This window comes from Podarcis raffonei, chromosome 17, assembly GCF_027172205.1.
Source record: "Podarcis raffonei isolate rPodRaf1 chromosome 17, rPodRaf1.pri, whole genome shotgun sequence".
Classification (NCBI taxonomy): Eukaryota; Metazoa; Chordata; class Lepidosauria; order Squamata; family Lacertidae; genus Podarcis; species Podarcis raffonei.
Window position 1 is genome coordinate 36,049,999 of NC_070618.1, and position 22,091 is coordinate 36,072,089.

At 46.3% G+C, this 22,091-nt stretch overlaps 1 protein-coding gene and 1 long non-coding RNA gene across 3 annotated transcripts; both read right to left on the minus strand.

Moving 5' to 3' along the window:
• Positions 1-3,331: 3,331 nt before the first annotated feature.
• On the minus strand, positions 3,332-5,329 carry LOC128405071 (uncharacterized). The gene is made up of 2 exons (XR_008328224.1): positions 4,701-5,329; positions 3,332-3,980 (listed from the first exon to the last, which is right to left on the minus strand). It is a non-coding gene; the product is annotated as an uncharacterized LOC128405071 (long non-coding RNA).
• Positions 5,330-11,318: 5,989 nt separating this feature from the next.
• TBC1D25 (TBC1 domain family member 25) lies at positions 11,319-19,729 on the minus strand. 2 transcript variants are annotated; one of them, XM_053371208.1, is made up of 6 exons: positions 19,236-19,729; positions 15,888-15,997; positions 14,773-14,927; positions 13,717-13,841; positions 13,120-13,308; positions 11,319-12,880 (listed from the first exon to the last, which is right to left on the minus strand). In XM_053371208.1, the coding sequence occupies exons 1-6, from the start codon at positions 19,323-19,325 to the stop codon at positions 11,516-11,518; spliced, it is 2,034 nt and encodes a 677-aa protein (XP_053227183.1). In that variant the 5' UTR covers positions 19,326-19,729; the 3' UTR covers positions 11,319-11,515. The 2 variants fall into 2 exon arrangements, with proteins under 2 accessions (XP_053227183.1, XP_053227184.1); XM_053371209.1 differs by lacking the exon at positions 19,236-19,729 and adding an exon at positions 18,951-18,986.
• Between the last annotated feature and the right edge of the window lie 2,362 nt (positions 19,730-22,091).

Sequence of the window (22,091 nt, forward strand, 5' to 3'; positions counted from 1 at the left end):
AGCCTTGTCTCATGCATGTCATGAGGTCTGACCCAGCTGGGAAAAGAAACATCACACCCATGCCATTAGAACTAATTCCCTGCCTACTGACAGTCATGTCGTTCCACTTAGAACTGCTGCCCAGACCCTTGACATGAAGACAGTAAATATTATCATCAGTGCCAGCTCCAGGATTGTGGTAGTCTTGAGGCAAGGCACCTCCCATAGGACTTAATATTTTGGATGACATATAGAGTATGCACCAAGATATCTCTCTCTCTCTCTCTCTCTCTCTCTCTCTCTCTCTCCCTGCCTCTGAGCTTCTGTGCCAAGTGAGGAGGGCAGTGGGTCTCTTGCCAGTCTTGGCAAACACCCATCCCTCCAGTTCTCAGGGACCCCCCCTCCTCCCCCAGTAATGGAAGTGTGTCATAAAAGGAAAAGAGAAACACGAGAAACGACTCTGAGGAACTCATAGATGGTAAATAATGGAGGAAAACTTGTCCTGTTGCATTTCTGCATGTTTTCCTCTCTGGGGATCTGAGTAGGGGTGCTTGTTTGCTTTCACTGTTCCGCCTGCATAGCTGTAAACAAAGCCCTATACAGCCTAGGACCCTCGTACCTACGGGACCGCCTCTCCTGGTATGTCCCATGGAGGACCTTATGGTCTTCAAATAAAAATATATTGGAGATCCCGGGCCACAGGGAGGTTAGGCTGGCCTCAACCAGAGCCAGAGCTTTGTCGGCTGTGGCCCCGATCTGGTGAAATGCTCTGTCACAGGAGACTAGGGCCCTGCAGGATTTGACATCTTTCCGCAGGGCCCGCAAGACAGAGCTGTTCCACTAGCCCTTTGGCTGAGGCACAGTCTGACCCCCTGCTTTGATAATCCTCACAGAACTCATGGTTGCCATTAATTTGACTCTGAATTGGTTTTAGAATGAATTGGTTTTAGAATGTATTACAATTAATTGATTGTGATTTTATGTAAACTGTGCTATTTTTACTGTGGTTAGCCACTCTGAGCCCGGCTTCGGCTGGGGAGGGCAGGATAGAAATAAATTACTATTACTGTTGTTGTTGCAAATTGCCAATGCTTTCCAACCCAAAGGAACTCCAGTAAGTGCCACCCTTGGCGGCTTCTCAACACTGGGGTAAAAGGGGAGCATGTAGCAAAACCAGATCTTGAGCAGTCCAAGGTGGACACAGGATCCTACCCCAGACACGTGGGCTGAAATGGTAACTTATGATATGCATGAGAGCCTTGCCTTCCTGGGTACAATTTTGTGACATCCTAGAGACCCATTTACTCTGGCATGAAATTTTATGCAGGTTCCAGCATTTGGTGGAATCCCTTCACTTCACGCAGGTTACTCAGAAATGAGAAGAGGCCCAGGCTGGCTCCAAAGTTATGTGGTGGGTGCCTCATGCAAACCTAAATTGTGGCACTCTCAGTTCAATTGCCCTTACAGCCATTGAGGCTTTGGCAAGTGCCCCTGCCCCACATTTACTAGCACTATTCACAGTGGCAACACAGGCCTGGCCCTAAATTAGGCCAAAATAAGGCAGTCACCTCAGGTGGCCAAAGAGAGGGAAGCAGTAACTGTTTCTGCTCTGGCGTTTCCTTCTCAGCCCTCCCCTCAGCTGCTTCCCAGCCTGCCATACCTTCCCTAAACTAGCCTGCTCTCAGGTCCAATGGAGGACAAGGTCCCATTGCCTGGGCTGACGTAATATTTTACTGCCAGAATTAGAGACGGGGGTGTTTTTGGCGGCAAAAAGCCGCATCCAGCTCCGCCTTCAAGGTGTGGGTATGCATAGAGACAGGCAAGTTGACAGGGCGACACCTAAAAATAGAAGGAAGCATGGGGCATCCTGATAGCTGATATGATATACATGTACGCAATATGTAATTAATCCCACATGCGCACCACGCATTGAAAGAACACCTCCTCAAAAAAAAAAGTAATGCTGGGATCTCTAGTTTGTTAAGGGTACAGTGGTACCTCAGGTTACAGACGCTTCAGGTTACAGACTCTGCTAACCCAGAAATAGTACCTTGGGTTAAGAACTTTGCTTCAGGATGAGAACAGAAATCGGGCTCCGGCGGCGCAGCAGCAGCAGGAGGCCCTATTAGCTAAAGTGGTACCTCAGGTTAAGAACAGTTTCAGGTTAAGAACGGACCTCCGGAACGAATTCTTAACCTGAGGTGCCACTGTACTGGGAAGTGTAGCTCTGTGTGGTGTAAACTACAATCCCAGCATTCCTTGCAGGGGTGGATGTGCTTTAAATGTATGTTGTATATATGGAATTATTTACATATTGCATACATGTATATCACCTGGGCTGTTCTTTTAAATAAGGTGTGCACATGGCCCTGAGGGGCAGATGGGGCTTGTCAGCCTGGGAAGGGGGAAAGAAAACTCTGAGCCTAACCCTCTGCTGCCTTGCAGGATATCTTCAGAAGAAAAACCCTACACAAATCCAGAGAGTTCCTAACACGCCTTGTGTGCCTCCTTCCTGCAACTCCTGCAGCCAAGCTGGTGCCAGACATATTGCTCTGCTTTCTTCTGGACCACATCAGCGAGGCTGAGGGAGGGGTCCTGTCGTCTGGGCAGCCCAGGACCTCCATGAACGCTGCCCAGGCTTGTGCCCCAGGGACGTCACTTAGGTACTACTCATGCAGTGGCTGGACTTCACCCCCGGAGGAGCACTCCATTGTCTCGAGACAGACGGGTGCCAACAATATAGTCCTAATCATTTGCTGCTGCAGCAAATGACAAATCCTGGACAATTCCTACTCCGTTTAGTTGTTTGTGATTAAAGACCTACCACAAGTCCTTACGCAAACCCTGAGAAACTGTCATTGGGATTGTGCTGTGCCAACTACTCTGTGAAGTGTTTTGTGTGTTATTGTGTACAATGCTATGATAAATACAAAAGAGTAAGACAACAAAAAGAGAGAGCTGTCATCCAATTTGATGACGGAAATTTCAGTTCCGCAGCTTCTCCTAACAACCGATCATTGAAGGCTTTGTTTGCTTTAGTATATCACCAACCTTAAGCTCCGATGGTTCATGCCCTTTACTATTTGCCAACTCTCATGTTGCTTCTTCCTATTATCAACAACCAGTTACAGAGAGGGATGTGCCAGGCCAGGGCTGAAATCTTCCTGGAAGTGACACTCTCTTTGGCTGCCAAAGCTCTGCCTGGAGCTTCAGTTTGTAGCCAATTACCTGTTTCTCAGGAGTAGCAGAAAGGCAACTTTTCACAGACACTGCTTCGCATGGTGTTCTAGGACTGACCCTGTAGTTCATAAAAGGGGTGAACCCCAGTTCACAATACAGCTTGCTCTTTACATTTGAGGTTTTATTATTTATTATTGTTTTCTATACTGCCTTTCATCCAAGGATCACAGGGCAGTTTTACAATATAAAAACACAAAAATACGTAACATAGTAAGAGACAAAAACTATCACCCCACCCCACGTTTAAAAGCCACAGATTGTTTAATTAGCCAAAGGCCTGGTAAAAGAGAACCGTTTCTGCCTGGTGCCTAAAGATGTATAATGAAGGCACCAGCCGAACCTCCCTGGGGAGGGCATTCCACAAATGTGCACAAATGAGCCACTGCAGAAAAGGCCCGTTCTCATGTTGCCACCCTCCTGACCTCTCATGGAATAGGCACACAAAGAAGGGTCTCAGATGATGAACTGTTTATGTGGGGATGGGTGGTCCATGAGATATTGTGGTCCAGAACAGTTCAGGGCTTTATAAGTCAAAACCAGCACTTTGAATTGGGCCCAGAAACTACTTGGCAGCCAGTGCAGTTGAGCCAGGATGGGTGTAATATGCTCAAACCATCTTACTCCAGTGAGCAACCTGGCTGCCAAATTCTGCATCAGCTGAACTTTCTTCAGAGGCAATCCCACATATAACGTGTTGTAGTCTGACCTAGAGAGGTTAGTGAATTGGGACAAATGCTGGAGCTGGAAATTGGGTGTCCAGACTTAATAATAATAATAATAATAATAATAATAATTTTTATTTATACCCCGCCCTCCCCAGCCAAGGCCGGGCTCAGGGCGGCTTACAAGCAATAATAAAAACAAGTTGAATGATTACAACTTAAAAACAAAATTAAAATACATTAAAATAATGAAACATTAAAATATTAAAATGTAGCCTCATCGCAGCAGGAGAAGGAAAAGAAAAAAGAAAGAGAGGGAGGGAATCAAATTGGCTCCAAGCCAAAGGCCAGGTGGAACTCTGTCTTACAGGCCCTGCGGAAAGAAATCAGATCCTGCAGGGCCCTGGTCTCATGAGGCAGAGCGTTCCACCAGGCCGGGGCCAGTGCTGAAAAGGCCCTGGCTCTGGTTGAAGCCAATCTAACTTCCTTAGGGCCCGGGACCACTAGGGTGTTGCTATTTATGGACCTTGAGGCTCTCCGTGGGGCAGACCGGGAGAGGCCGTCCCATAGGTACGAGGGTCCTAGGCCGTGAAGGGCTTTAAAGGCCAAAAGCAGCACCTTAAATCTGACCCTGTACTCCACCGGGAGCCAGTGCAGCTTGAAAAGCACTGGGTGAATATGCTCCCATGGCAGAGACCCCGTGAGGAGCCTCGCTGCAGCATTCTGCACCCGCTGGAGTTTCTGGGACAGCTTCAAGGGCAGCCCCGCATAGAGCGAATTACAGTAGTCAAGCCTGGAGGTGACCGTCGCATGGATCACTGTGGCCAGGACCACTGTCAGAGGAGCCAATATCACCATGATGGCAGCAACTCTGCGACTTGCAACCTGTCTTATCCTTGCAATTTTACATAATGCCTACCTTCCGCCTGACTGGCTCCATCTTGCAGTCAGCATGAAAGTAACTACAGTCAAACCTTGGCTGTCAAACATGAATCCATTCCAGAAGACCGTTCGACTTCCAAAATGTTTGACAACTGAGGCGTGGCTTTTAATTGGTTGCAAGAACTTCTTGCACTCAAGCAGAAGCCGCGTCAGATGTTCGGGTTCCAAAAAATATTCGAAAACCAGAGCATTTACTTCCAGTTTTTTGGCGTTTGGGAGCCAAAACATTAGAAAACGGAGCCGTTCGAGAACCGAGATTTGATTGTATTGGAAAATTCGGTTCCATCAAACAGCCGTGGCCCAGGCGAAGTGAGCCAAGGTCCCCTAGAAGCACAATCTTCTGAACTCAAGGGAAGTGACCCTAGAGATCATCTACCCCAACCCCCTGCAATACAGAAAGTTGTAGCTGTCCTATACGGAGATTGAACGTGTAACCTTGGCATTATCAGCACCGTGCTGTAACCAACTGTCCTGTTTACTCTTTCCATAAGTAAATCAAAGATGCAGCTATGTATATGATGGGTTGGAGTTTAGATGTGACACGTTTTGGAATCACAGCTCCATAGAGAAACAGTGTGACCTGGGAATGACTCAAGATTTGAGGCAATATTCTAGCTATGCATTATATGCACTACATCGTGTTGGCATATAAGTACACAAGGCATTCCTTGTTGCCAAGTTCTATCCTAATCCCATTCTGAGAACTAGAAGCATTTGCACCAAGGGTAGGAAACCTGTGCTCCTTTCAGTTATTGTTAAGACTCCAACTCCCAAGAACACCAGACAACATGGCCAGGAAGGATGGGAGTTGTAGTTCAACACCAGGAGGGTACCACACTGGCCACCCCTGGGTTACATGCTCCCCACCCTTGATTTACACCGTCACTGCTTTGGAATGAAGTCATCCTGAATCAGATTCGACACAGTTCTTGGTGGCTCACAACCAGAAGTTCATTTAAGAATTGCACAATGACCTTTTTGATGTTAAGTGTCCAAGTAAAGCCCATGTCCTTTGCAGATACATAGCCTGTGTTTCCCAGTGCCTAACATTTCCTCCTAAAACTGTCTCATCGCTACAGCAATCTCCATTTAGCTACCTCTTTGCTGTTGGCACTCTAAGCAGGTTTTTCCTAGTAATGCACGGAGTACTATTGTTTCCCTAAGCAAATTCACCAATAAACTGTAGGTGTTCAGTTAACTATGATAGATTCTATGCAAGTTTAACAACACTGGCCTTTTGTTCCTTATGGTTACAATCCAGTCCAGTATCAACCAGTCAAATTATTCTCCCGCAACCCACAGAATCTAGCAAAGTATTTGACATCTACAAAATATAGTTTCGCTGCTGGCAGCTCAACTCTCCAGTTACCAAGCTTGGTATGGATATACATCAAATATTGAATCCTTCCTGGATAGGGTTGCCATGTTTGTCACTGCTGAAAGATCTGCAGCTTCAGTGTTGCCTATGGCATTTCTGCTGCCTGAAGCAGGGGGTCAAATGGTGCCCTCCGACACACCATGGCCAATATTGTAAAGTCTGGCTGCACCATTCAGACATCAATTCCTGTCTTGATCCATCCGACAGATAGATTCTTTCCACTTCCTGTACCACCTCAGGCAGGTCACTTCACCCTGTTGGAAGGAAAAGCTGGCTCTGGTACTTTTAAACAACTGCGCGACAGGAAAAAATCCAACAAGTAACCTAAAGTGCAATTATATAAATTACTTGGAAGAAGTTTATTCCATGTAAACAGATTCAGCTTTTCTTGGTACAGATTCTTATTTTAAAAAAGAATTTCCCCGTTTTGACTTTTAACACAGGTCCACATTTTCTATCTGTGCTGTTTTAGTGTGTATCAACTTATAATATGTTGTCTACCAACTGTTCACTCCTTTGTCTCATCGCATCTCTGCCTGTGAGCTCTAGGGCTGGAAACCTGCTGTTTTCTGTCCAACACCATTATTTCTGTCTGGGCAGACCAGGCACACCAAAGCAGCTCTGAATGAAATCAGGAAGCAGCACTGCTTTATTTAGATTTCCATTCCTTTATCACATCAGCTTTAAAACAAGGAGAGACAAAAGTGCCTGAGGCCTTGAAGAAAAAGGGCCTTTTGAGTTGAATGATTACACATTAAGAGGGGATCAAAAGTGGAAAGAAGTTGCATACATATATGAGACAGAAATGTTTTAAATAAGACGAACCCCTTCAAGCACATAGCACTATGAATGCCACATTTCATGAGAGGGAGGGAGATTGTGGGATGGGGGGAGAGACTGAACTCCAAAGGCGACGGCCTCGCTTCTTGCCACCCAATCTACTTGCTGTTCCTTTTCAGCTCATTTGTAAATTGGGTTGGCTGGAGGTGACTCCCTGACCCCACTGGACCCCATTTGGAGTCAGCAAAGCTATGTCCCAGAGGCATGTCCCAAGCAAACTTGTCCCAGAGGCATAAACATAGGCTGGACTCTGAACATAGGCTGGACATTGTTAAAGGCTTCAAGATCTACAAAAGAGGGGCTGGATTAACATGAAAGCAGCTCGTATGCTTCCATTCTCTCAGCAGGTGAACACAAATTTAAGCTTCCAAATCTTTGAAAATATACAGGATAAACAACACATTTTGGTGTTGCTGGGAGAAAATCAAAATGGCACTCTACCTCCCATTTGTTGAAAGGGGAACACAATCCACTGAGATTTTTTCTCATGAAAGCCACATAGAAGTCCAATTCAATACCCCATCTCTTGTAATCCCAAATCTTCTGCCTATGAACATTATCGGACACCCTTATATTTTGAATTTTCACTCAAATAATTTTGAACAAGGTGTTTCTTCGGCTTTAGCTCTTTGAACAACTTTGTTCAGGGCTGGTGGGAAGCCTATATAAATTACCCCCAAAAAAATAAAAACCAGGCCAAACATGTGTAGTGGGATTCTGGCACAAACAGTCCTCAAAGCCAGACAGCCCTCCCTCAACACCTTTGCGTTTGTGCACACATCCCAGCCCAAAACTAAAATAACCCCCGCCAAAAAGCTTGCAAAATAAATAAGCAGCACACAACTAATACGAAGGCAGAGTAAAAGCACACACTTATAAATATAACACAGAGCAACAAGTTTGGATAAGGTAGAAGTCTTGTTCCAATGGAACCTGACCATCAGCACCAAGTGCAGCAAGAAGGCTCCAAAGGTGGAATAACGGAAAACGGAGTTTACGTCACAGCCTGTGAAACTTCTGCTTGGCTTCCAATGCCAGGAAGTGGCAAGGTACAATGAAAGCAGAAATTAGGGGAGTGAGAGATGGAGCTTAGTAATGTACCGCACTCCTGTGATAAGCAAGGCTGCCCCTAGTGGATTCTCAGAAGCAGAGATACAGCCATACATGCTGAATATCATCACTACCCTTTATTAATGAACATCCAGCAGGAACTTCTCCTGTGCAGACTTCATGGATGCTAACAGGAGCTGCACAAAAAAAAGATCCTGGTTATTTTAGTAAGGAAAGCTTCCCAGTGGACTACAAGCCATGGGTCAGGTCTTTCTTCCATGGGGCAGCTGCCTCATGGCAAGATTCCTTTGCTAGAGGCACACAGAGGGAACAGGAGGGGTGCGTGATGGTGGCAGAAGTAGGGGAGGAGGGAGAGAAGAGCGAGGAGGAACAGGGGCTCAGACAAGTGTGGCAAGGGATCATCTCCCAATTCCCAAAGCAAGTAATATCCAAGCACACCTTAACGCTACAAGTAATGCCAATTAAGCAACTCTTCTTTCCCCACCAACCCCCTTGTTAATAAACCAATCACGTTTCCAATGTCAGATAAAACCGTTATATTATTCAGGTAGTCGATTCAGTTCCTCATGGTACAGTATTGGGGGGGGGGGAGGAGTGAGGCAGGCAGAGGAAGACAATCATCCTAAAACCACCAGACTTTGAGGACTACAATCCTGAAAGGAAGTTTTCTGAGCATGGCTAAAAGGTTGGGAGCTGATGTGCATCCTGTCCTCAATGTAAAGGGGAACTATGCATCTTGATTATAATGTAGGGACATCCTGGAAGTTAAATAACCAAGGAGACCTGGTTTAGACACAGTGACTCCAACAGCACCCTGTAGGAAGCAAGCCACTATATTTGTATTTGTGTGTGTGTGTGTGTGTGTGTCTATGAACCACCTTTTGCAAGCCAAGCTAAAAGCTCTGCATTCATCCAGAATCACCTTCTTTTTTAAAAAATAGGACAATATGGGACCTATGTAATGGATGTAGCTCCAAAACTGGTTATTCTACATTTCCTTGACCTCTGTTCTCAAAAGGACTTATGCCTTCTGATTGTTCTTCACCTCTACTGCCGTCTGCCATCAGTGTCAATGTGGAAGGAGTTGGTGAAAGGGTGTAGAGAGCTGTACAGACCTCCGCCAATGTAGCTTCATTGTTTTAAACTAAGCTACAGCTCCTTCTAGTGGACATTTCATTAAAAGAATGAGCTCGTGCCTTTTAAAAAATACAGATAGATAGGACTTGCAGTTCTGTATCCCGCCCCCCAAATGAAGTACAGGTGCCTCTGTGGCACTAAGCTATCTGAAGTCCCTTTTAATTAGCCATGCTTTGATTTTCTCTTATTGACTTTGATGGTTCTCAGGTTGTTAAAATTCACCTAACTCCAACCAATCAAGAAAGGAAGCTGCTTAAGACCTCACTGCTGATGGCAAGCCTCATTTGTGGCCCCTGCTGATTTCTGCTCTTGGCCGGCAGAGGTTTAAAAGCCCATGTTAGTACAAAGGCTACTCTGGCTAGAAAAAATGTGATGGCCTGAGACACTTCACCTCATTCCCACCTTCCTGTATATCCTTTTTCTAAGCTTCTCCCCAAAAATTTCTAGTCTGGAGCAGGAATTGAATGTAGTGTTATGGCAATAATTCAGTTTGTTGGACTGAATGACCCCTCTCTTCTACCCTCCCGCATGCTGTTCTGGGGATTCTCCTGACCCCTCAGAGCAAATTTCAGGGGGTGTGGAGGAGGGAATGGGAAGCCCTGTTGTGCAGGCAGATGTCCTTATGCAGGTTTCCACAGCAGAACTAGTTAGTTGAAACCCACCCTGGGGATTTAAGCCACAGCTAGCTGTGAATTAAGGCAGGCAAATGAACACATGGGGGGGGCAGAACAGGGCACACTGTGGCACCCCCAACATTAAGAGAGAGGGGGTAAGGGGGAGTCTCAAAATAATTTGCCACTGAATCTAGGAATTGCACATCTAAAATGGAAACCGAACCCTAACACTGGAGTTAAAATGTTTCCAGTGGCACAGCCTATTCAGGTATCAACTCTCAATAATCAAACAGTTTTAAGACAGGGTCACAAGTGATTTGGTTTCCAGTTTAACCTAGAAACAGAAAGAATGGAGATTCAAGAATCAAAACACTTTTTCTCTATCAAGAGGCAAACACTACTACCATTTGCTAATATTTGACTTCAGATTAATGCATTAAGACTAGAAGCAGCTTGAGTTCTCTCTGTCTAATGATACAGAATCTGTTGCTACATGTTCCAGTGCAATCCTGCCCTGCAAGCTAAAGATGCATAGAGAAACCATTGTTAAGAATTTGGCAACCTGCGTTTAAATAAGAAAGCCAGTTAGAGAGACTGGAAACAAAACCCACCTGACCAGGCAATGGCTGTTTTTACAGCAAGCAAATCTTGGATGATACATCAGCTGAGGAGATCGCTAGTTAAGAGAAAGTGTGTGAGCCGGACACAAGGTATTACTTACCCAAGAGCAAGATCTATAAGGGCACTGTGGCATCAAGACTCCATTCAACTCTCCCAATCCACTCTTTTACTAGACTCTTGATTCCCCGCGAGTATTTAATTCACAAAAGACCACTGAGATGGCCCAATTTAAAAAAGGACAACCTGTTCGGATTAAAAATCGGCCAGTAAGGGCAATGGGGTGTTACAAGTCCACTGTTAAACACACCAAGCATATTTTTTCAAGGCTGCGAGTTCAGTTCTTAAAAAGCGCTTTCAAGCTAAAACAGAAAGGCAATATTAGAGGAATGAACAAAATTATAGAGAAAATAAAGTGCTTTTAAAAAACCCAAATGGGCAAAAACATTTGAATAACTCAGCTTAAAAGGCAAGTTTTTGCAGAGAGGCGTATGTGCAGGGAAATTAAGGTCACATCAAGATTCAGCATTTAAAAATGCCTTTGGCAAACCTGCCCAGAACGGAAGAGACCAGGTTACAGAAGGGTCAGAAATCAATCTTGATTGCTTAGTGACCAACATTCTAAGGAGGACATTACTAAGTGGGTAGATAAGAGGGGGAAATGCATGTCAAGTATTGACTAGGAGGAGGGAAAGGGGCTAACAGAGTGTAAAACCTGGCTGCTCCAGGGTAGATCTTCCTAGGAAGATAATTAGCACTTGGAAGGGTAGGAGGCACAGGAGATAGATGGAACATCTCTGCCAAGATATTTGCACAAAGAGATAGATAAAAACAGAGTACATTTGACACAGAAGGTGTATTGAGTGGGACAATCCAACTTAGCCGCTCCAGGCCACCTCCCATGAAGATTACTGTAGAGCTGAGACCAAGCCGGATTACTCATTGTTCACCCTTCCACATCAGTGCTTGCACCATAATGGCAGCAGGGAACCAGTCCCCACATGTCAAGAGAAGAAAAGGGGTGGGGTGTGGGGTCACAACGCGGCAGGAGATTCAGCCGCTGCCTCATCACCCTCTTCAGAGTCCCAGACTTCAGACTGCAGGTAGTTGGCAAAGAGGGCCTTGGCGCGATGAAGGATCTTGTTCAGGTTGTGACGACGGACCAAGCGGTCAAAATGCATGGCCAGCTCATTGTAGTCCATGTTGTTCTTGATGATATGGTCTCGGTGCTCCAGGAGGATGGCGAGGCACAGGAAGAGCACAAAGGGGTTGCCTCTGCCAAACTCCTGCGGGGGTGGCAGGCTGACTGCAGCAACAGGAGAAGGGGCAGCAGTTCCACGGGAGGGAGAGGAAGGGGTGTGAACCACAGAGTCCCCCTTCTCCTCATCCGACTGGCTTTCCTCATTGCCGTTGGTTGAGGAGGAGGCTGAGTCTCGCGAGGGTGGAGTCAAGGCCCGAAGGGATGGAGCAGAAAAGGACTTGGCCACGTTAGTTGTCTGGATCAATGGATCCTGCTCATTGCTACAGTCCTCGTCCTCTTCTACTGAGCGCTGAAATCTGGGCGATGGGTCATCCTCTGAGCTGTCCTCATTATGAGTGCTGTAATACTTGAACTCCCCAAAGCTAGACTGTTTCACTAGTGTCTTCTCATCAGAAACTGCCCCTTGGCAGGGTTGGTCCCCAGCTGCCTCAAAACTGCAAGCTGGACGCAACATGTGTCTCCTTCGAACAGGCTGGCTGCTGTCTCCGGGCCTGGCCGGCGGGCCCACCAACTCCACTTCCTTCTCAGGAGGGTCGGGAGGAAAGGAGCTCCAGGTGACCTCCAGCATGCGCAAGGCATCCTCAAAGGCAAACTCACGCTTGAGTTCCAGCAGCAGCCAGCGATAGCAGAAGAAGAGGTCATCGGCGCCCCGGGAAAGGAGGTAGGAGTAGAACTCTGGGTCTGAATGGCGGAGGAGAAGCTTGAGGTGGGAGAACTTCACCGACATGACTTCACCATCCACCTGGAAATTGCCCTCCAGGCGTTTCATGATGCCACAGAAGCAGATGAAGGCGTGAGCTTCGTTGTCCATGACAGCCAGAATGGGGGAGGCGATGTCACTCATGCCCTGGCAATAGGAGATTTGTGGGTGGGTGACGGCATAGGTGGTCAAGAGGTCGTGCAGGGCTGTCAGGTGGGGGTTGTCATCTGAGCCTGCGTAGTAGGGATGGGTGCGATCTGTTCGCAGAACGTCCTTCAGCACGTTGCTGCGAATGAAGTCCAGGTCCTCGGGGCTGGCGCGAGCTTCCCACTCCCCCTTCAGCTGCTCGTACTCCCGAGTCTTCCGCTTCATGTAATCCATGCGCTCCTGACCCGTCAACCCATCAGGATAGACATTTAGCAAGTATCGCCAAACCACCTGTGGGAAACAGGGAGGATGACTCAACACCAGAACAGCTTTTCCCATCAATGGCAACAAGCTGAAGGATCAGTTACAGGAAGACACCCGCCCTCAGAGCAGCAGACATGCATCCATGCCAAGGTCAAGACAAATGGCCTCAGAGTGGGAGCAAAGGGAAAGAAGCCTTGCCCTGGCCCCCTTAACCACATGCCTGTCTCTCGAGGCAGAAAACTGACCTCCAGAACCCCCATCCCCACCTTGCGTAGAGAGGGCTCAACTCCACCGTGGAAAATTCGGAGACGCAGCTCTGCAGGTCTTGTCAGCTGCCCTTCATGGTTCAGGTACGTGTGGAATTCGGAGTCGCTCAGCGGGGGCTTGAAAGGTTTGACGTCCTCGCCATAGGACCAGCTGAGTGCTTGTTGAACCTTAGACAGGGTCCTGCCCACCTGCCAGTTGACAAAAGTAAAGCTGAGGTCAGAAAGTAACCTGTACGCAACCATGCTCAAAAGAAAGAACTTGTAACTTCTACAGCAGGAGCTCAGTAACTTAAAACACAAAGGTAAGAGAACAGGCAAGCCGCCTCAGACATTGTATATACGTCTGTAGTTATATCTTGGCTTTAGGGTCACCTCTGTAGCTTAGGAGAGGGAGTTAATCTTCTGAGCCAAAAAAGCTGGTATGGAGACAAACTGGATCTTTTGTGGTTCATGAATAGAGCTAGGCTGGAAGATAATGGAAGTTAGAACTAGTTTCTTTCCTCTGCCTCTTTCCATCCAAGGATGGAAATATCCTGGATATTTGTTTGTGGAACATCACATCATGAAAGTCAAAAGAATCACCCTCTTAGGGCTTACCTGGGAGATGATGGACTGAGTGAAGGGCAGGGCTGCTGCTGCCAGAGACCGCTTCTCCACCAGCAGCAGGTCGGTACTGATCACATCCTTGGGGCTGATGATGTCCCAGTCTTCTAGCAGGGGGCCTAAGAGAATATGGCAATGACATGAGCCAACTCCTCAAGCCCTGTGCCTGCCATTCCCACCACCCAGCATAATTTCACAGGGTCAAATCTCACTGCGTGTTGAGAAGTGCTACAGAAAGGACACAAACAAAATAATCATGCTGTGTATACCTCACTTTAAAAAGAAAAAAAGAGCATAAAGCAAAGTTCCATGATCTGTATAAATGATGAAAACAAAGTATTAACATTTACACATTCTTGCTTATTTTACATAATTCTGCTTCTGCCGTGAAGGGTCAATTCTGCTTCTGCTGGATAATAATCCAGCATAATCACATGCTTGAAAACAATAATATGTATCAAAAAGCCCTAGAAATTTGCTTTGAAAAGAAGGATGAGTTACAGGGAACTGGATTCTACAGTCAGTACCAAATTCTGCACTCGCGTGTTGCAAACACAGAATCCACAAACTCTGAAAAACGGTTTGGGCTGCTTTGCATGCCACCCATAAACGGGAGTGATCAAAGTGCACTCTATAAAAAGGCAACAGGGAGTTCTAAAGTAAACTGAGAAATATACAATAGCCAGAGTTGGAAAGGTATATGGGAGGGTGGGGAAACATAGTCAATCCCCCCTCTTCAGCCCTAAGATTTTTTTCCCTCAGAGTCTCCAGTAAATTGATGCTTCATTCTGTACCTAAATCAACATCAAGTGATTCAAATCACTCCTTTCTTTACAGCAGCAATCAGGTAACATTTCTACAAGAGAAAACAACACTGGCAGAGAAGACAAAAGAACTGAATTCCTTGGACACGTCCATAACATAAGGAGCCAAGTGAGGACTTGAGATGGGGCCAAGCGGTGCAAGGACTGGAACCAGGACTCCCAGCTCTCTTGTTCAGTGTGTGTGTGTGTGTGTGTGTGTGTGTGTGTGTGTGTGTGTGTTACTTACTATCCTCTGAGGGCTTGATGTCTATCTTGAGCTGCAAGTAAGGCTTGGAGGCTCCAGCAAAGGCCATGCCCAGATCCCAATCTGACATCAGTGACAAATATGATTCTTGGCCTTGCTTATCTCGGCCCAGATAGCTGATGGCAAAATTCTTCTTCCTAAAGTGAGTAAAGACAGACATGTTCATATTCTTTCCCCGCATTTAAAACAGGACACCTCTTTTGTTTAATGGAACCTACACGGCTGTTCTTCTGATGTTGTTTAGAAAACAACAATATGCAGTCACAGTTGCTGAATATGTTTAATTCACTGCAGGCACACATGGTACATACATGCAGTGGAGCAAATATATGTGCCTTCATCATTCACAACTGTACAAGAAGCATGCATGCTGCGTCCCACACCAAAACAAGATATATTACATGTAAAGTGGCTCTCAGGACAAAGTTTCCTACTGTCTGTGTAGCAGACAGGCTGTCCAGCTTTATATACATGTGATGAAATCAGGTCTGGCTTACCCAGAACGTAACAGCTAAATCCCATCCAGACTTAGCACCTTGTTGTGCTAATATCTGGGGGTTTTCTGCAAGGGAACCTATCTCACTCTCTGCATGAGGTAACTGTTTAGTTCTCACAAGCAAAGAGGAGGTAGTAAAATGATTTGTTGGATATTACCATGTGCTTTTTTAATTATGTTTTTACTGTAACTCTAATTCACTTCTGAAAACAGAAGCTGTTAATAATAATGAAGGTAAAGATTGTTCATGTTTATTTGAAATGAAAGAAGACTGGTGATCCAAAGTTTAACCACTCTCCCTCTCCTTACTTATGAGGACATCCCTTGGTATGAGAGGCTCTCCTTTGAACATGGGATCAAATCCATAGCTCTCAGAAGATCTGATGTCAGAACCGGGAAAGGAATGCAAGGCTTCCTGTTCTCATGTCACTTTTACTCATGTCCCTTCAAACATCATTCCCCTCCTAGATATGAAAACAGAAGCTCTATCTCTCAGCTCCACCTTCACTGACCTCCTTTTTTCATTTAGTGGAAAAGTAGCATGGGAGCTAAAAGTTGGGACCACCCAGTTCCATATTTTCTATCCTCTTCCCAGACTCACCCATTGAGGTCAAATGCCCTGATGAGGATGTGCTGCAATACATCCAGTGAGGTGATCTGTGGATCCACAGCAAAGGTACGGAACTCAGGTTGCAAGAAGCCTTCACATTTCTGAAAGGATTACAAAAAGTAAGCAGGACCAAAGAACCAACCCTATAACTTGGAGCCAGCAGAGATCCAGTGATTTAGAGGTCGGGGGAAACAAGTTCAGAATGCCATCCAACTATAATCTCTTAATTTCCCTATTGACAGAAATAAAAAGTTTGTCTCCAAATCTCCACACCACCAGCAACACACACTGCTTTTCTACCACAATGATACTAAGTTCTAAGGGGTCGTTCTACTCACAGTGAAAGCAGCCCTTTAAATGCTATCTATATATACCAAACACATAAGCCTGATACTTTACAGACCAAAGAACAGATCCTTCCCCTAGGATAACCCTAATGAGAGAGGAACAACGAATGGTTCTATTGTTAGTGTATTAATACACAAAGGGGATAGTTCACTGACCATGAACTGATGCAATTCCATTTACATCAATGGAGTTACAGCAAGCTTGACAATCTCTCTCACAAAAGTAGGCCTTCTGAAGTATATTGGTCAGTGCATCTTGCTTCTTATCAACCTAGACTTCATCAAGGGGCAAATTCAGCTCTTTTACATCAGATTTGCCACTGGAAAGATTACTAGTGGGAAAGGTAGATCTCATACACAGGTGTGTTTCTCAATATTTTGTAACCAGGGATACTGGGGGCCAAACATGTGAGCTGAAACTTACAAAATATTTGAGCTATCGCTCAGCTATTGCAGTATCTACATAGCTACAAGGTTGGCAATAATCCTTCAACATCGCACAAAAGCAAAAGGGTCCAAAATGGCTTTTGGCTACTTCCATATACAATGTCATCTCTTCCCGCTAACAGAAACAATGGAGTGAGCAGATCTTAACGCAGTCTGGAGTATGGTCCAGATTATATCATTTACAGAAGGTTTACAGCCACAGAGACATAGTCCTACCTATGTCTGATGGGTGGTGTACAAATAATAAATTTATTATTATTAGCAAAGCAGTGGCTTCCAATTAAAAAACTAACTGCACAACCCTAAGCATATTACTTCGATAATCCCACTGAATCAATCAACATACTTCCAACGTGAGTAAACAAGCTTTACCAGGAAACAAGCCAGTGAACTCAGTTGAACCTATCCCCAACCATGCTTACATCAGTCTGCCAAAATAACACTTTTGACTAGTATAAAACCAAATACAGAAATACTTCAGTTCTCAAATGAAATCCGTTCCAAAAGCCCATTCGTCTTAAGAGAGGCACGGCTTCCCATTGGTTGCAAGAGTTTCTTGCACTCAGCAGAAGCCGTGTCACACGTTCAGGTTCTGAAAAACGTTCAAAAACGGAAACATTTATTTCCGGGTTTTTGGCATTTGAGAACCAAAACATATGATGATGGAGGCGTTCGGGAACCGAGGTTCCACTGCACTAATTACATTACTAACAGAAAAATTTAAGAGGAGAAATATTTGCCCAAAATGTAATCTAAATATCTATATACTGTCAAAGTAACAGGTGCTAGAAACCTAACAAGAGAAGCAGGTGCAGCTACTGCAAACTGGACAATCTGAGTATAAAATATGTGTTTTATAGATCAGTGTGTTATAGATTATCTGTATCTGAAGAAGAGTGCATCACACGAAACTCATACCTAAAACTACTCAGTTGGTCTCTAAGGTGCTACATTATAATTTTAAAACCCTTTTGGAAGGATTCTTTTAAAGACTTTCTTAGATCATATAACTTTTTTGAAGACTTGATTCTTTTAAGGGAGTTTTTAGGTTTTTAAGAAGAGTCTTTATAACTAGCTTCTAAAAGAACTGTTTTAATTTATTTCGACTATGGCAGACCAACACAGCTACCTACTTGAATATAGATTAGTACAACCATTAGGGACAAAGTCATAGAATTGTAGAGTCGGGAGAAACCCAAGAGTTATCAAGTTGTCCTTATTTTGGAAAGTGTGTAACTGAAGGCATTCTTCTTGTGAAGAAGAAATCATCTCCAAATCTGTAAGCGGTTGTGTATAGTGAATCAACAATTGTGAACTCATTCTCTTTGTTCTTCTACGAAATGAAATACAGTTCCTTTACATTATTTTACACTCATAGATTGTCTGCAGCTACTATTAAATTTAGTAAAGTTTCTTAGAGTAATAAAGCACTAGGAAGTGTGAATTCCCACTGCACGCTGAGAGCAAGTTAATCTCTTTCTCCACATCTAAGTTCCTAAAATGTCACTAATAACTGTGTAAAAGAGTCAACACACTACTTGTTATTTGTATCCACCAAGGAGGCCACTCACAATTTGACAGCAATGAGCGGTACATCAAGTTGAAAGAAAGCGGCTCCAACTCTTTGAGAACTAGAAGTATGGCTACTGTAAACAACTGTTTGGTGTGATGTCTGCATTGAGGCAATGACTTGTGCAAGACAGTAAGTTCAAAGGCTGAGCAGGAATTTGCCCCTGCTCAGCTTTAGCCCAGGAGTGGGAAACGTGTGGCCCTTTAGCAATGCCATGGTCCAGCATGGCCAGTGGCCATGGGTGATGGGGGTCGTAGTTCAGCAGCATACCTGAAAGACCGCTTTCTTCCCTTACAGATCCTCCCAGGCGTCAAGATCGGCAGAGGGGAGTCTTTGGGTAGTGCCACTGCATAGCTGTCAACCTTCCCTTTTCTTGCGGGAAATTCCCTTAGTCCAGTGCTGTTTCCCACTGCTTCCCACTGCTATCCCGGATTGTTAGATATCCCGTAGACTGTCCCCGGGACAGGTGAGGCTGCTGATCCTTTATTTTCAAATCTGAAAGTTGACAGCTATGTTCCACTGCCCTCATAGGTTCAGCAGGTAGGTGGCCCAGGAGAGTTTTCTCTGCAGCAGCCCCGAAGTGGTGCAATTCCCTCCCCGCAGAGGTGCACCTGGCACCTTCATTTTGCAGTTTTCGTGAAACGCTGAAGGCGCACACCTATGTTTAGGAACTTCACTATGCTGTCCTACACTCTGCTTTTGCCATTCCATCTTTAAATCTCCGCAGCCCACCCTAGGACCAGGTGGCTGAAAGGGAAAGCGAGGAACCTAATTGTAAACCAAAACCCAGCCGTCGGAGGGCCGTAGGTTTCCCACGCTGCTGTAACCGCTACGTGGCACTGCCTGCCGTATCCCTCCTGAAACAAAGGGTCTCCGTCCCACAACCCGCTCCAATACGAAACACGGTTCCCTCCGCCGGCCCCTGTGACATCAGCCGCCCTTCCCCCCGCCCCCGAGTCCCCTCAGGCCGCTCACCTTGACCCGCACGCGGACCACCTCGTGCTCCTCCTCCTCTGGCGCCCCCGCCCCGCCCCCTCCCGGCGCCCCCGCCGCCGCCGCCGCCATCCCGGCGGCCCCTCCACCTTCTGGCGTGTGAGGGCGGGGGGAGGAGGCGCCTCGCGCCGGGGCCGTTGCAGCCCCCTCCCCCTCCACGTCACGCGCCCGGCGGGGGGGGGGAGGAGGGGGAAGAGGGCCCCGCGCCGTCAGCCGCCTCGCTCCGCCGGGACTCCCGCGTCAGGCGGGCGGGGGGCAGGCGGACGGAGAGGCGCCGCTTCCATCACGTGACCTCCTCCCCGCGCCGGCTACTTCCGCCCCGTCCGGCGCTGACGTCACCTCTCCGGCCTTAAAGGCGCAGAGCGCGAAGCTTGCTCAGGTGTTTTATTTAAGCGCGTGTCCGCGAGGAAGGAGGAGGCGGCGGCTGAACTCCTTCGCCTCTGCGGGGCTTTTGCGCGGGTGTCCCGCTCTTTCTGTGCTTTAACCGCCTGAGGAACTGAAATGCGCAAGGGTGGCAAGGGAAGGGTTAAGAGGAAGCGGCTCTCGCGGACGGAACAAAAGGGGGGGAAATGAGACCAACCAATCAGGAAAGGGGCCGTGAGGAGCAACATCCGGGTCAAATGGAAACTAGTGCACGGCAATATCCTTGTGTGAAGGGTAACAACATCCGGGGCACCCCGGAGTCCACGTTCCATTGGATGCACCAGTTGCATCCGGGTCGAATAGGGACGCGCGTCCGAGCCATAGATACAAAAAAAGGAGAGAGCTGCCTACGTAGGGCCCCTCCCTCCGGCTTCTGTATGCTGAAGCATCTTGCGCCACGAGGCTGGCCAAACACGTAGGGGGGGGGCGTGCCGTTTTGTTCATTGAAGCCAATGGGAAAGGGGGCCGTGCCGGTGACGTCACAAAAGCGCGCATGGGATACCGGACGGACCTTTATTGCGCCAGGATTGGTCTGTGATCATAGAATCTGAAAGAGTTGGAAGGGACCCCGAGGGTCATTTAGTCCAACCCCCTTTAAGGAATCTCAGCTAAAGCATCCATGACAGGTAGCCATCCAATCTCTGCTTAAAAACCTCCGAGGAAGAAGATGTAGCAACACAATTGTTGATATATTTATTTAGGAAAATATGTATATACTACCGTATCCTAAAGATACATCGCAACAATTTACAACAACGTAAAAACAAGCAGCGAATGAATAAAAAATTAGGATATATTAAAAGCAAGCCAGTAGGGTTGTGTGGGATGTAATCTTAATTGCCTACAGAGGCCTGGCAGAACAGAAAGGCTTTTAGCAGGCGTTTAAAAGGTGGCACAGAAAAATGTTTTTTACCCCACCTTTGGTGAGGGACGCAAGGCAGCTTACAAATAAAATAAGAGCATTAATAGAATTAAATCTCTCTCTATTCTAATCTGTTATGCAAGATAACATCATGACAAGCAGAGACCATGATTGCATCTGCTTTCCTTTGGGAGGCTTTCAGCAGCTGGGACTCGGATATGGCTCTTATCCGGTGGCGTAGCATGGGTTGTCAGCACCTGGGGCAAGGCAAGTAATTTGCGCCCCCTAACCCGTGGATTTGCGCCCCCTAACCCGTGGATTTGCCCTAACCCCAGATGTTGCGCCCGGTGCGGCCGGCCCCCCCTGCACCCCCCACGCTACGCCACTGCTCTTATCATGAGCTACTGGGGCAGCTGCAGGTCACGTGCCAACACTCCTGAGCCTTGCAAAGGGAGTAGGTAGACAAATGATAAATGCTCTTGGCAAGCATAGCTACTATGTCACTTGAAAACAAGTGATACTTCACTCTATATTTTTAAAACTCCTACCAGGGTTCAAAATGTAGATGGAACATAGGTGGTAAAATGCAGCTCTAAGATATGCAGGTAACTGCCTCTCTGCCAAAACTATTTCACAAAGTTACTGTGAGGATAATATAATTTAACCTGCACTCATAACTCTTCCTCTGCCTTTAAAGTAAGTGGAGAAAAGTTACAAGTTAACCCTCAGATTGATCAAAGCAAGAATTTAAGTAACAGAACTAGAAAAAGAGGTTCATTACATTTTCAGTTGGTTTCACCACCTAACCATTTAAGGCAGTGATGGCGAACCTTTTAAAGACCGAGTGCCCAAACTGCAACCCAAAAGCCACTTATTTATCGTAAAGTGCCAACACGACAATTTAACATGTATATCTCATTTTTTCTGTGTTTCACGTTTCCTCTTTATGACTGCTGTTGTAATAAATAATCCTTCATAAAAGTTATTGCATTACATTCTTCATTAAATTATCTTTCCATTGATATATAATTTTATGGTATAACTCAGTGCTTTTCTTCTTAAAAAAAATGTTTATGGGTACTCTCATTGTGACACAAGAAAATCACCACTGGGGGAAAAAGAAATACAGTTCAAATTGGGAAAAATAAATACAGTGGTACCTCAGTTTTCAAACAGCTTAGTTCTCGAACTACTTGGAACTGAACACTTCAAACCTGGAAATGAGTGTTCCACTTTTGGAACTTTTTTCGGAAGCTGACGAGCGCCTGGCTGCCTTCAGGTGGTGCAGGGTCTCTCAGATGCAGCTTCCGGGCTGCTTCCACCTTCCCCAACCCCAGCAACTATTCAGCCTGGCTGCCTTCACAGGTTTGGAGGGGATCTGATGTGGAGGTGGGGGCTCCTTTAAACCTCTTCCTTGAGGAGAGTGCAGCCACGAACCCCTCAACGGAAAGTGTGACGGGGCCTGCGCCTCCCTAGCTGAGTAGCCCTGATCCAGCTCCTGTTCCCGTGCAAGCAGCAATGCTGCCTAGCGGAGCAGCCCGATTCCACTCCTA

Coding starts and splice junctions, on each gene's coding strand:
- TBC1D25 (XM_053371208.1), bottom strand. CDS start 19,325: ATGGCGGCGGCGGCGGCGGGGGCGCCGGGAGGGGGCGGGGCGGGGGCG. Junction 13,842..14,772: donor CATCAAGCCCTCAGAGGATA/GTAAGTAACACA, acceptor ATATTCTCTTAG/GCCCCCTGCTAGAAGACTGG. Junction 12,881..13,119: donor TTGAGCCCTCTCTACGCAAG/GTGGGGATGGGG, acceptor TGTTTCCCACAG/GTGGTTTGGCGATACTTGCT.